Source organism: Netta rufina, assembly GCF_964035555.1.
Source record: "Netta rufina genome assembly, chromosome: Z".
NCBI lineage: Eukaryota > Metazoa > Chordata > Aves > Anseriformes > Anatidae > Netta > Netta rufina.
Window position 1 is genome coordinate 73,003,937 of NC_140126.1, and position 14,683 is coordinate 73,018,619.

Below are 14,683 nucleotides of genomic sequence, written 5' to 3' on the forward strand. Positions count from 1 at the left end.
TCTCTCTCTCTCTTTCTCTCATTCTTTCTTTCTCTCTCTTATGGCTCTTTGTTTAGAAGTTTTCAATGAACTCAAATCAGAAAATAATTTCCAGCAGTCCAAAGAGTCCTAGTTTTATTGATATATGCTGTAGGCATGTTATACTGACATGCAAGGGAGTTAATTTATTCTGTTTGGATGAAGAGGAACAGATGCAGTTAGAAGGAAACAGTACCATGTCATGGTATAATGCAGGATATATATATATATATATATTTTTTTTTCCACTGCCTTCAATTAAACCTGCGTCTCTGAGCCAGACTTTCTTTTTAAGAAAGAGCTGTGGAGCCAAGATGGCTTTGTCTATATAGCAGAAACAGTCTTTGTAAGAACAAATGATAATTTTAAATACAGAACTTGTTTGAAGTTACATAGCTTCGGTGGGATTATTCTTTGCAACCACTCATCCACAGAAGACAGTTAGATAAAATGTCAACAGAAGTTATTAGAAAGTGAACATTGCATAAAAATAGCTCCTCTTTTTTTTTTTTTTTTTTTTTTTTTCCCTCTTCTGTAGTATTGTAGCACACTTATCCATTGGTAGAAGACTTAACTCAGGACTCAAGTTTCTGTCAAATTTATGATTTCCCTGTTCACCCAACCAAGGCTGATTCTGCAAAGTGTAATCCTTCTCTTGTACCGAGTGCTGTCAGCAGTTCATTAATAACTACTGATACTTAGAGTCATAGAATCAAAGGAAAGCTTGGGTTAGCAGGGGCCTTAAAGACCTTTTAGTTCCAACCTCCTGCCATGGGCATGCAGTTCCAACCTCCTGCCATGCCACCCACTAGATTGCCCAGGGCCTTGTCCAACCTGGCCTTGAACTTCTCCATGGGTGGGGCATCCACAACCTCTCTGGGCACAACCTGTTCCAGTGCCTCAACACAGTGCCTCTTCTAGTTTAAAACTATTCTCCCTTTTCCTTTCATTGTTTGTCCATGGAAAAACTCACTCTATCTTTTTTACAAGCCCCCTGTAAGTACTGAAATGCTGTAATTCTCTTCTCCAGGCTGAACAATCCCATCTCTTTCAGCCTTTCTTCATAGGAGAGGTACTCCAGCCCTCTGATCATCTTTGTGACCCTCCACTGGACCCACTCTAACAGACCATATTCTTCTATTGTTGGGTACCCCAGACCTGGACGCAGCACTCCAAGTGGGGACTCACCAGGGGAAAGCAGAGAGGGACAATCACCTCCCTCAAGCTGTTGGTCACTTCTCTTTTGATGGAGCCCACTTAGCATATTGTTGAGCTGTGCTTAGACATGATTTTTCTTCCATGGGAATTTGAAAGTTCATATCTGCATTGTGTGTTCTATTCAATGCCAAATCTAATAGTCTTACTTGTGATAAATAAATCCTTATTTGGAGACCTCATGCCAGTGGGATGACTATTCATGGAATAAGATGGTGTTTGATTAATGATATCAAAATTTGGGCCATAATGAGATGTCATCATGGAAATCAATGAGCAGTTAATGGTCTGTTGGCCAGTATTAGAGATATTGTTACCCCAGAAGGCCATAAATGGTGGTAAGAATACTCTCAATACATCGCATAAATGTGTGTTGAATTTACAGTACTTATTTGGGTAGCTACACTGAGGATTTGTAGGAGCAACACCATTTCAGTTTTCTTCCCTTCTGGCCACATGAAATCACAAAGTTAGCCAGAGACATGGATTTCTCCTTGAAACATAAAAAATTAGCTTAAATTAAAACCAGTTGTCTAGGCTAAGTCTTGCCATTTCCTTGCTCTGAGAAAAGCCACAGAAATTATAGACAGTACAATTATGTGTAAAATATTTTGAGTTTTGCTAAAAAACATGGGAGAATACTTCTGGGAAGGATTTAAAATTTCTGACCTCCTAATGATAAAAACAAGAATGTAGAGTCAATATATCATTAAATAGGTACTTGGCATGGGCTCTTACTACAAGCTGATTCTACATTCATTATATTTCATTACATTTTTCATTGTACTAAGTGTTAAAAAACATTTAGAATACCTTTAAATGCAGGAGGTGATTTATTAATAAAGAGCTTAATCTAAAGCAACTCAGCTCCAAATGTTTGGATATAAGTCTGAGGTTCTCCTCACACCTCCAACTGAAAAGTGTCTGCACCAGTGTCTTCTACAGGATACTCCCTTGAAAGGAAGTGGTTGATGAGGATGGAGGTTCTGTCTTCAGATAAGGTTGTATATGATTCATTTGATACTGCCATGATGTCAGAAATGGAGACAAAGTGAAATCTGCTTGCCAAAGCCCACTGATGAAGTGAGGAGCCGTGAGAGCATGCTGCAGAGCCAAAGCACAAACTACTCCATGTAGCATCATCTTCTGGCCAAAGCCAGTTAGAAGCCATATATGTCTAATAAGCATATATAATATGCAGATGGGGAGTCATGCTAAGAAAGTTATTTTGGATTAGCTGTGGGGAAGATTATAAAGTCTCATTTCCATACACCATTTCCAGCCCCCCAGTGAGTGTGGGGAAGAAAAAGAAAAAAGGCAAGAAACAAAACCAGATGTCCTGTAAATACTTTCTGCTTAGTCTCACACGTTTTTGCTATTGTCATGGAAATTTGTGTGAGAACAATAACGATTTAAAAAGTCATAATCTAAAATACAGCTTCAGGTGTGAAGTGTCTTCTGTGTTTTGGGCAGCTAAAGATCTTCTGTGGAGCCCATTCTGATTCCAGAGCAACAATGAGATTTTTAAAAAGACATGGTCTTTTAATGGTCTTTTCTTCTCAGTTCATGACTTTTGATAGGGTCACAGCTTTTGCATTGGCTTCTATTGGATCCCAGTTAGAGGAGACTGAATAGGAAATAATGCCATAGTGCTTTTTTATGCACAATGTGGTATTTGAGCTCAGAACATGACAAAACTTGTCTTTAGGGTGTTCCAAAAATCATGACTTCTCAATGCTTTTTGTGAGAGTAAAGCACAAAAGGGAAAAAAAAAAAAAAAAGAATTCAAAGTTAATTTTTCCCCTTTGTATTACACAGTGACACTTCGCAACTACAGCAGAGCTATCTAAGGGTATAGCAGTTGCCAAGCTACTCGTCATGCTTGAGGGCAAGCCTGTGGGAGAAGCGTAGCCTTCCAGTCCTGTCAAGTGCAATGGATTCCTGTTCAGCATATAGTTTTGCATAAAACAGACTCAAGACAATCAGGAGAGCTTAATTAAATTGTTACTGGTGTGTATCAAAAGGAATCGACTAACTTGTTCTAACGTGTGAGAGAAAAAGACTTCTTCATCTTGTCTAGTCTTCTGCTTTAAAGTTGAACCTAGCTACTTAGGTCTGTGTGCCAAAATGTTCAAAGCAGCAGAACTCTGTCTGTTGTCTCTAAAGAATACAGCTGAATGAAGCTGGACATCCAAAGTGGTTTTCCAGGTTTTCCTTTCCTAGAGAGCATTTCACCATAATCTGTGACTTTGTTAAGGATACCTCTTTACCAGCCTGGTGTGTCAGAGAAGCAGCCCTTATCAGCAGCAGGACAGAGGAATAGAAGTGCAGCTGAGACAACAAACCTTGTCTGTGCAGCTTGGGAGAGGAAGGCTGAGGCATGAGCTAGATTAATAAACAAGTTAACTGTACGTAGCCTCTGAGGACACTTCCTGTGGTGAAGACAGATAATACTTTTTCCAGAGCAAGCAAGACAAGGGTAGTGGTTTCTGATGTCTTCGTGTATGTGTGTATAGGTGGGATTGATGCGGGCAGTATTTCTTCTTCTCTGGTACACAAGCAGTCTGATAGTCCTGTTGGTGAGTGTAGATGCCTTTTTGCAAGGGCCTTCTGGCTAAAGATAGAAAGAAATAAGGAGAAAATGGAAATTCTTGTGGGTAATTAGTGTTCTGTGAATTTAATATCCATCTGGATTCCCTTGATTTTTCTTTATGTCTTTGTTTACGCAACACTGAAAGTAGTGCAGGCTGTAGAATCTGAGCACCCAACCACGTGAGAGCACTTACATGTATTCCCTGTGTTGCTGAGTCCCAGCTGGGACAGTCATAACTAAGAGTCTTGTTACTCAGGGAGATTAATATAGGTGAAAAGGGGGATTGCATTATAAATGCAAGGCTCTCCTAGTCATTTCTCCAAATGGGTTGGCTAATAAGGACACTTCTTAGGTGGTTGACCAGCCACCATCAACACCACCTGGTGTGTTACCAGATCTGTAAAAGCATTCCGTGAGAAACTCCCATATTCTCTCTTAAATGTCTCTGCAGTTTCATAGAATCCTTCAAATATCTGTAAAATTTCTGTCATGTCAAGTGTAAAATCACTTGCACATGATACCTTCACTTGCCAGGTGTCAGCGCCTTGTACCTCATTTGGCTGATACTGGCACACTGCATGATGGCATGTGAAGCTGAGGGTATGATGCTGTGTTCTGGGGAAAGATTGCCACATAGCCAGGCTCGAAGAGCTCCTCTAGGAAGTAACAACACACCAATCCCTTAACTGTGGTTTCATCTATGGGAAGAGAAATTACTGATGAGGTCTGTGCTGGAGGGCTACAGCTAAATTCATTACTTTTGCCCTAGTCAATACATGTTGTGTATTGACCCCCGGCTATGGTTCTAGCCTGCTCTTATTTCTGTGCTTGCTTTTAAGATGTATGATTCATGAAATTCACACCTACAAACATGCCCAGCTCAGTAAGATGTCTCTTGATGAGAGAGAATAAGTGAAATAACCTTCAAAGGAATGAAGATTGCTATAAAACTAGCTGATAAGTCAGTGGATCTAAAGTTTTTTTCCTTAGGGCTGAATCAGCTTTTGTCTTCAAGGGAAAAAGCTGGCTTCTTCATGTAGCTTGATGTATTTGAAAGAGAGGGGAGAAGGAAAGAGGGGAAAAAGACATGTCAGGTGTCTGTTTTAACCAGGCAAAACAAATCCATGTAACAGGAAAGTTCTGGGGGTTCTTCAACTGCTCTGACCACCATGGGTGGGCAATTGACCTGAAACTTGAAATTAAACAGTTACCAGGAATAATACACATTACTTTGTTGTCTGCAGTCTAAACACTGTCATGGTCTCCATTTTGTTCCCTGGAACTGTAGAACTAGTTCCTCTCCTTCTGCTAGTCTAAGCCCTGGGGTTTGCCTGCATAACACTGCTAAGTTCCTTGGAGTGGACTACAGATATAAAAACATTGCAGATAGATTTTAAATAATAATAATAATAATAATAATAATAATAATAATAATAATAATAATAATAATAATAATAAATCTGCCCTACTCTGGTGTTTGTGGCTATACCATTTGTTTATCAATGTTTTTCAGAGTTTCTTTGGGGTACTCTTCTAGTCTTTTGGCTGAGGAATGGAGATGCTTTCAAATATCATCATAAAGACACTTTAAAAGACTGATAGGAGCAATCCGCTTGCTAAATATGGAACCCACTCTGCTGCCAAAAACAGGAATAATTTTTACAGGCTACATGTATTAAATGCATGTTCAGAGAAGTAGGACCAGCATTCTTTTTACATACTATGAACTGAATTTCCACACTGCTGTGGGACACTAATCATGTCAGAAAGGTAACATGGATAGCAACTTATCTCATCATATGGATGGGGGAATTCTGTATGAGTTTCAATTACATAAGGCTGGTTTTAGGAAATACAAATCTTTTACATACCCCTAAATTCCAAGTGATTGCACTGGTATACACAAACAGTAGGTTCTGACAAATTGCCTCTGTGCTCTCTGGGTCAGTATATTCCTGAAGTGCTGACTGCTGTGCATGTGGTGTACATGACCATAGTCTGCTCAAGGTGCAGGAAAGTTTGTGCAGACTTGCTCATCACATATTTTTGGGCTGCTGCAAATGAAATTGATGCTATCCAGTTGATGAAGCATTTTGAGAGTTGCTTTCTTCTCAAGTGCTTGACAGAAAACATAAACTTTTTTATTATTATTTATTATTATTATTTTTTTTATTATTTGTAATGTGGCTTTGGAAGAAGATTGCAGAAAATTTATAATGAAGGGCCTTTATTAAACCCATGCTTTATTTTATTTATTTGGCAATTTGTGCCAACAATTATTACATATATCAAGTGCACACTCAAACAAACATATATACATTTATTTTGTTTTCATACTGGACAGCCAAATTGCAGAGTCATATCTCCTAGGCTAAATTCCTGCTATTCCTGCAAACCACTCTTTACCCAGAACAACTGCAAGCTGCTATGTTTTAACATGTTTTTACCCTTTATTTTGTCATCTACATTCCTGAAATACATGAATATTTACTTGTTATATGATGGAATGGCAATAAAAGCAGTTTACTGATCACTCTGGTACCTTTTTGCATTCCTTGTGAATTTAACCTCTTTATTTATTTATTTATTTATTTATTTATTTATTTATTTATTTATTTTTAATATTAAACTGCCAAATGAGTGGCAAAGAAAAAAAAATGACTTTGGACTTTACTTGCTGGACTGTTCTGGTTAGACTGCATTTTTTCTTAAACATGTGGGTGTTTTAATCATTTAGTTTTTCTGGTAGAACACCCTTTGACAAAGATGGTGTCTGCATGAGAGCAGCCGAATTCAGCAGACAAACAAAATAAATTGCTGATGGTACAGTAGAATAGATTGAGTATAAAGGAAGACATGCCACCCTTCTTTTAAAATTTCACTGCCCTCAGTATTGCATAAACAGGCATGTTCAAAGGCAAATTCAAGGTATATTTCTGTATAAAACTCTGCTTGTGCAATTTGGATAGGTAAGTCTCTGCAAAATACTCTACAAAAGTACAGTTTGAACTCTGTGTTTTGAAATCTCATAGCAAGACAAAACTGCTCGCTAAGTTTCCTTGCTTTAACAAGTTGCAGGTATCATCTCAGAGGATTAAATATCCACAACTTCAATGATATTATGCACAAACTTCATTTGGAGGAAGTGATCCAGATTAGTTGATGGAAAATTTGCTTGTTTTTAATCTTGCACTGTTTACCTGTTTTCCTGTCTTCAGTAAGTTTCTCCCAGGAAGAATGCTGTGGGATTTTTTGACATTATTTTATTTTTGATGCATCGTATTTATTGCGAGAAAACCTATAAAATACATTGTTTCCCTTGTCTTATTTTGTTGTCTACCTGGATTGATATTATCTGCTTTTTAATTGCAACAATTTTAACTACTAATTTCCATATACACCACAACTGTTGCATGGATGAAGAGTCGTCAGAACAGAAGGGGCTGCTTTAGAGTGGTCTTTCTGTGCTCCGCTGTTTCATGATATTTGCCATGGGGATGGTGTTGTGGGATAGCTGCATCCACCATTCTTTATTGGCCATAATACCAGATCTGCCCCTTGATGCAGAAAAAGCTGTCTTCTGCAGAAGTGTTTAATAAAAAAGTGCATTTTCTTTATGGTCTGGAGAGCTGAATGAAGCACTCTGGCACTTCTGAGAGGTGAATGATTCTTCACTTTCCTTACCTTAAAGTGTGCCTTATAGACGTGCTCTGTCCCTCAGTAGCTACAGTACTTTACCTCTAAGTTGGACACTCCCTACAGCATGCATAAAGAAACTTACCCAGTGGAATTGATATTACAGCTGTAATAACAAATCAGAGTTTCTACCTAGGAGGAAAAAGAAAATTGGCATGTTGCCTCCTTTCACGCTTGCATTCCTTTCAAGCTCGAAACAAGCGTAATATTGAAGTGAAAGAAAGTGCTTGGGGTGATGTAGTCTGTCTGCCTTTTGCTAGGTTACCCTGAGACAACTGCTGAGGTATGGCAGATTGCATGTCCCATGTGAATTAGCAGTGCTGTCCATTGTGTTCTGGTCCACCGTACAAGGGGTGGGGAAGAGAAGTACCGTCTGGTAACAAATATTTTGAATTTGCTCTGTTTCTACATCTGAACGCATTGATTTTAGGTCTGAAGTCTGAATAAAAACTAGAAAGGAGTCAGCTTACTACTTCATTCCCAGGACACAGACATCAGAGCCTTGATTTCATTTATAGTGTTTGGGTGAACAAGGCAACAGATCCAACTGCATAATGGCAATTTGACTTTGAAGTAAAATACTTGACATGCTATTTGTTTTCTTTCAGTTTCCAACTGAGAAGTTATTATTTTCAAATTACTGTTCCATGGAAACTAAATTATAGCAGGGGCAGTCTAGATTAATTCAGCTTTTCACACAAAAAGTGCTTTGTGCACACAGCTTGCCTAGTGCATTCCCTCACCTGTGTTCCCTGTGGGGCAAGGTCCAGACTGATGTAAATACAACATTCGAAGCTGCTGCGGAGCAGCAGTGAAGAGCATTTGCTTTGTGTGTGTGTCTCAAGTGAGATTCTAGTGATGACTAAAAAGGTGAGGTAAAAGGCTTGCAGATGTAAAGGATTTGTTTTACTGAGAAAGTAAATTCTGTTGGACTGGATTTAATTAGCATAGCTGAATCACAAAGTCTACTCTAACAGAGGTCACAGAGGAGCTTCCAGGCTCCTGCTACCTCTGCCTAGAGACTGGGGAAGGGACCCAATCTCCAACCACAATGTAACTCATTGCATAATGTTTGTATAAAAATAATTGTACTTTGAGGTAGGCACATTTTCATAATGAAATCTGACACTTTTGATTTTCTGAATATCTGCTTTTTTGAGCAAAAGTGTAAGCAAAAAACTGATCAAGCAAAATTTGAAAGCAAACTTACAGGACAGGAAGAGGGAAGCTAAGTTGACTTGATCGTGGAATTTGATGCTCAGTCTTTGTTATTCTTTTCTTCCTCTAGATGAAGTGGTTCATGTTTCCGTTCCTGAGAAGCTCACCTTCGAGGAAGCTAAAGAGTTGTGTCGGAAACGAGATGGCGTCCTTGCTTCTGTTGGGAACCTGTATGTTGCCTGGAGGAATGGCTTTGACCAGTGTGATTACGGCTGGCTGGCGGATGGAAGTGTTCGTTACCCTGCCTCGGTGGCTAGGCCCCAGTGTGGTGGAGGTTTACTTGGGGTGAGAACCCTGTATCGCTATGAGAACCAAACAGGCTTTCCTTACCCAGATAGCAAGTTTGATGCCTACTGCTATGAACGTAAGCTTTTTTTTAGTTATAATTTTCAGTACACTCACCACTCTAACCCTGAAAAGCATTTAATATATGTTTTGTTTCAGTTCTTGCGGTGCACATCAGTCTTTAAAATTTGTTTTATCAGTATGGCTTTGAAAAAAAAATAGAGGAAACCAAACTAAAACAAATGTCCTAAAGTAACATTGGCAGATAGAGGCAAAATTTTAAGGTAAGATTCCAGCCTGGGTACTGTTGTACTTATGTGGAGTGACACACCATATCCACAATCAGCCTGGGACTGTGGAATACATAATTCAGTGCCTGATTGCACCCTGGTTTCTTCTGTGTAAAGCCAATGAACACGAGAACTGAAGAAATGTACTTGACCAGATAAATGATTATCATCTAGCCTGATGCTCTACTTCCAGTGATGGCAGTAAGACAGGCTGTTTACAGAGTGTGTACAAGCCAGGCCATTTTCAGGTCTCTGAGATGCCAGTGAACTGGGGGCTATCATTGGATTCAAGACATTTTGCCGCACCATATATTTTAGGCTTCTACAGTAGCTATAATTACTCACCTAATGTTTCATGTGTTGGTCAACCAGCACTGCTCTAAATTGCCTTTCTTACTGCCGCTTCTGTTCCTCCTGGTATTTTCAGAGACATGTCAAGTATTTACCACATCCACATAGTAGATTGCATCAATCTAATCCAGACCTCCTCCATGCCCGTCAGCTTTCCTTTGTCTTTGGGGTAAAATATTGCATTGTAACCTCTTCCATCTTCTATACTAGCAGCCTGGCTCTGCTGTTATGGTGCAGCTACTTCTTGAACAGGTTCCATTTGTCCCAGAAGGTCCACCAGCTTCTAGTAAAGCTGAGCTTCTCTTCCCTATAACATCATCTTACCTCTGCATTATAGTTGTAGATCCCTGCCTGTCTCTTAGGCCTTCATGGAACTGACCGTGCTTCTTATGGCACCATGGTGGTCCTGGCCCCATCTGCCCAGCCTCCTGCAGAACATCCCTCCTACATTTCCTTCTGTCATTAGTGATGACTACTTACAGCTCCACTTCCCCTACACCTCCAGATAACTTTTCCATGCATATCATGACGTGCAACATGTGGGCTGCTGTGTAGGCCTTTCAAATATCACAGACCAGCTAACTGTGTCTATTAGCAGAGGAACCCATCACCTTGTTTCTGTCCTTTAAGATCCCTTCCATCACAGGACTGTTCCTGATGCAAGAGGACACTGATTCTATTGGAAGGTGGGTCACATCTAGATTAGAGTGTGTCTTCCCAGCTAAACATCCGAGGACTTGCAGCCTCCTCAGCAGCATAAGGAGGTTGGACTACTCAAGAATTTCCCTGGAGGCCTCTCTGATGAAGTTCCTTTGGTTGCAAATGGTACTATTGGCATTAAGGAGTGAAGGCACCTTGTGTTGAGTTGGTCTTTAACTAAGAAAATAGAATTTGTAGGGGGCTCAGTCCTGTGACTTGTTTTATCAGTCACAAATGCTTGAAATGTGCATTGTGTACTGTCCCCATTTTTGTGGATGATGAGCGAACTGCAGCCACAGATATTTCCAACTCAGGCTTTGAAGGCTCATTTATGACCAAACCTTACTGTCTAAGAACAAATCCTGACATCTGTTGTAATGTTATGCTCTGACTGTTCTCACACATTCTTACCTGCAATGTTTTAAATTATTATTTTGTGTTGTTCTTTATTGCTTGTTGGAAAAAAAAAAAAAAAAAAAGATGTTGCAAAACTTTGCATGTGGAAGTAGTGGAAGTAGTCCTAGTGGACATCAAAGGAACTGCATGAAGGAGTAAGGACTGATTACGTTCAGGAGTGTTTGCTTTAATCTGCAGAGCAGAATTTTGTCAAATCACTCCTTCTGTCCATTCCCAAAATTGTCTATGATTATTTGTAAGTGTTGTGGTTAAAATTGACTAAAGTGGACATCATTCATCAGACTGTCTAAAAGGCAAAGAAGGGGGACTTTGTGGTTAGCCTGTAATCTAGTCTGTAGGTAGGACAAATTCCAAATTTTCAACACATTAGTGTGAGTGAATTTCACCCCTTCCAAACAACATGTACCTTTTCAATGTACTTTCAGAGAGCTTTACTTAAAAAAATAATAAATTAGTAACATACCATGTGTCCTAAAAACATCCTTGTTAAGAATCACTCTTTCTGCAAACTGTTGCCCTTGTTTCCCAGAAAATAAATATTTCATCAGTTTGCAACCCAAGGATTAGACAGACTATGATTATGGATCATTTTACAAGAAAAGAAAAAAAAAGGAAACAGAACCAACATAATTTAGTAGAGGCCATGCTTGCTCTCTAGCAATTTTGATTGCAATCAACATTACATCAGACTTAATTAAATGCTGCTTGTTAGATGACTCAGGTTTTGCCAAATACACCTCCTTTTGTGCAAGGAAATATAGAAGTGCAACGCTGTACCGTATGCCCTCCTTCAGAATGCCTGTCTGCCATACATTTCTGAATTTTTTGATAACTTTCTCTCTCCTTCTCAGAAGGTACTCGGGATCTCACAGCAACCAGCTATAATTCTTCATTGCTTTTGGTATAAGATTTATGCATGTGGTGAGTAATGAGACGCACTGCCTAGCGTCTTGGTCTTTCACATCTCAGACAGCTGTCTGAACAGCGACTGCAGAGCGAGCCACCCTCTCCCTTTTCTGGTGCAGAAAAAGAGGGATTAAAAAAAAAAAAAAAGGCAGTTTAGCTTTAATTTTAGGTCCTTGTTTCAAGTCTTCTTTTATCCAGAAGTTTTCTCTATCACTTCCCAATATTCAGTATTTTCAGTATTCTCAATTTCTTCCCAATATTTCAGTATTTCAGTGTAGTAACATAACACATGAAATCCTCTGTTGGCTCTGACTTCTTTTAACTCAGTATGAAGTTTTATGCAGTGGTTCCTACAGTGCCAAAACAGTCCTCTCCAAGACCCTGATTCTTTACAGTTATTTTCAATGCAGTGCCGATAGCTCTTTCTGTGCTCATTGGGTGTCTCACATTACACCATTGTACTTTCCTCATCACCTGAGTACCCAGTCATACCAGCAGAACACTTCTGTGGCTGAAAAAGAATAAAAGAGGGAGGTGGCTACATGCATTTATGGTCTGCTGAAAGGAAAAACAATGAGTGCCTCTGTGGATGAGGAAGGTCGAAGCTAGCTATCCAGGTAGCACCAGTGCCAAGGGTCTGCAGCACAGATGTTCATGCACTGACCTCAGTTTTTACACTGTCCCTGTATAGTTTCCTCTGCCTCCTGTACGAAAGCCAGAGAAGTTCCCATTGACCCAGCTTCGAGTGCTCTGGCCACATGCTGCGTGTTTCTTTTGAAGTGCAGTGGCAGTGATTAAAGACCTACTCTTGATGCTTTTACTCGTGCTGAGTAAGACTATACTCCCTGAGTAAGGCCACCAAAGCAAATGCCACCCAGCCCTAGAAGGGATGAGTAGCACTCAAATTTACATGTACTCTGAAGGAATAGGTCTGTGGCAGAGCAGGCATCTGTTTTAACCATTACAAAGTTTAATCTTGCAGGTAAGAAAGGGTTTTTCTTCAGCCCTCCTTAAAATCTTCACTCCTATCTTGTGATTTAAAGTCTCTTTGATGGAAAATCTAAAAACACTAATTTTAAATTGCAGTTAAAAGAGACCTCAATCAGTGTTTTGAAAATCTGAATTACTTTTAAAAAGGAGTCATAGTGATCAAAATATATTAAAAAATATTAACTGGAGCAGTAAATTAAAACCAGTAGGCACTAATTTCAACAAAACAGCCAGTGTGGACAACATTAACTGTAAGCTTAAATTCAGCATTTTAATGTCAGCTGTTTTCTGGTTACAAAGCTACCCTGTGCAAAGTGTCTTGACTTTTGGAAAATAAAAGTGGCCCAGGATAATAATACATGATTTAAAATCTAAAAATCTTGTTAAAAAATAAAAACCTTCTTCACTTTGATCACAGATTTTTTGACTCTACAGAAACCACATGGCCCTGAGTTTCTGAAACATTATCCGTGTGTTTCATCTCATCCCTCCATAACTTTTGCCAGACTTCTTAATTCTCTTTTTTTTTTTTTTTTTTTTTTTTTTCCTAAGAGGTACCTAATCATGTATCTGATGAGGCTTGAAAACTTTCTGATTGGACACATGATTAAATACTTGAAGCTCCTTGGCCTCCACGGATGGCCTTCATCATCAGAGGAAAAGTTTTTCAAGTGTAAAAATACAGGACTTCTAGTCACAGTTTAAAAAAAAAAAGTAAAAAAGAATTAAAGGTAGAAGAACAGTTGTAGAACACTGGTTTTTATTCATAAGAGAATAAAACAGATTCAGTAAAGAATACTTCATTTTTAATGGGTACCTACTTAATGTTTAGCTGCTGCATAGAGCTATAGGCTATTTAATCCTGTCACCTATCCTACCCCACATCTCATCAGGTTAAATTCATCAGGATAAATCTTGCCATGGACTTCAACAGATGTTGGATTAGGCATTTTGTACTACAGTATCTGTAGAAAAATTGTGCTCCAGGAATGCACTATTGTGCACAGAAATGCAAAGCAATATATATATGGCTTTTGTCTTACATACTGACAACAAAACTGAACTAGATGAACTACATACAGAGAAGTGGTTGAAGTTTTGAAAAATAAATCTGTGTTTTGCTGAGAAACACTGGTTTATTAAAGCTGAATACTTCCATGGACCTGTATTGATTTCAGAGAACCTCTCAGCAAAACATTTTTTGCTTGACTCAAAACATGTGTCTACCATTTTGGAGTCATTTTTCTGGACTGACCATTTTGTTTCATATTTGCTCTTTCATTTCAACTTTCTTTTTCATGCACCTTTGCCATTTCTCTTTTTGTATGATTTCATTCTAGCTAGAGATTAGAAAATTCCAGTTCAGAGACAGATACTGCATGTGGTCATCCACAAATGGGGTCCATGATGTTTAGATTGCTCTAATACAGCCTCATTAAGAGTGGCTTCGAGTCGTCTGCTGCTCATGACTGGGGGCCTGCTTGTTTGCTGCTTTGTCTGTCTAATGCTCAAAATCAGAGTGCATTTTCACAAAGGAGGCAAAGGAAACAACAGCCTTTGTAATACACTACAGTCTAGGACTTTGCAAGCCAAAAGGGTAAAATAATTGTCTCTGTGAAAGCCTCTCGGCTGCCCAACCCATAACATCTTCAACCTGAACCCCCTGTTTCTTGCCAATTCTCAGTAGGATGTGGGGTTTTGTAACCTAAGGTGACTTGAAAGCAGTGTTTTGCTATGCAGGCTCTTGAAGTGGGGAAAAAGAAAAAAGCCCTCCAGCACGAGCCACCACAAGCACAAATTGTTGCCCAGAAACATCGAATGAGCATGACTTGTACGGCAGCAGAAAGGATAAAATTTTTAGGCATAGCTCAAAAGCTGGCAGAAAAATCGTTGTCCTCCCTTTTGCTGCATGTGACTTAATTTGGAAAACTTTGAATAACTAGGCAGATCTATCCTTCTCCACAGCAACCGTCGGTAGCTACATATCCCAGCTATTTCCTGGATT

General features: G+C 39.2%; 1 protein-coding gene across 1 annotated transcript in view; it reads left to right on the top strand.

Moving 5' to 3' along the window:
- Positions 1-14,683, top strand: part of VCAN (versican) — a gene marked incomplete at its 5' end in the record, with an annotated part of 106,031 nt that overhangs the window by 25,857 nt on the left and 65,491 nt on the right. The window contains one exon of the mRNA XM_084305214.1: positions 8,811-9,104. Coding sequence (XP_084161340.1) covers positions 8,811-9,104 — 294 coding nt within the window. The remainder of the gene's footprint in view (positions 1-8,810; positions 9,105-14,683) is intronic.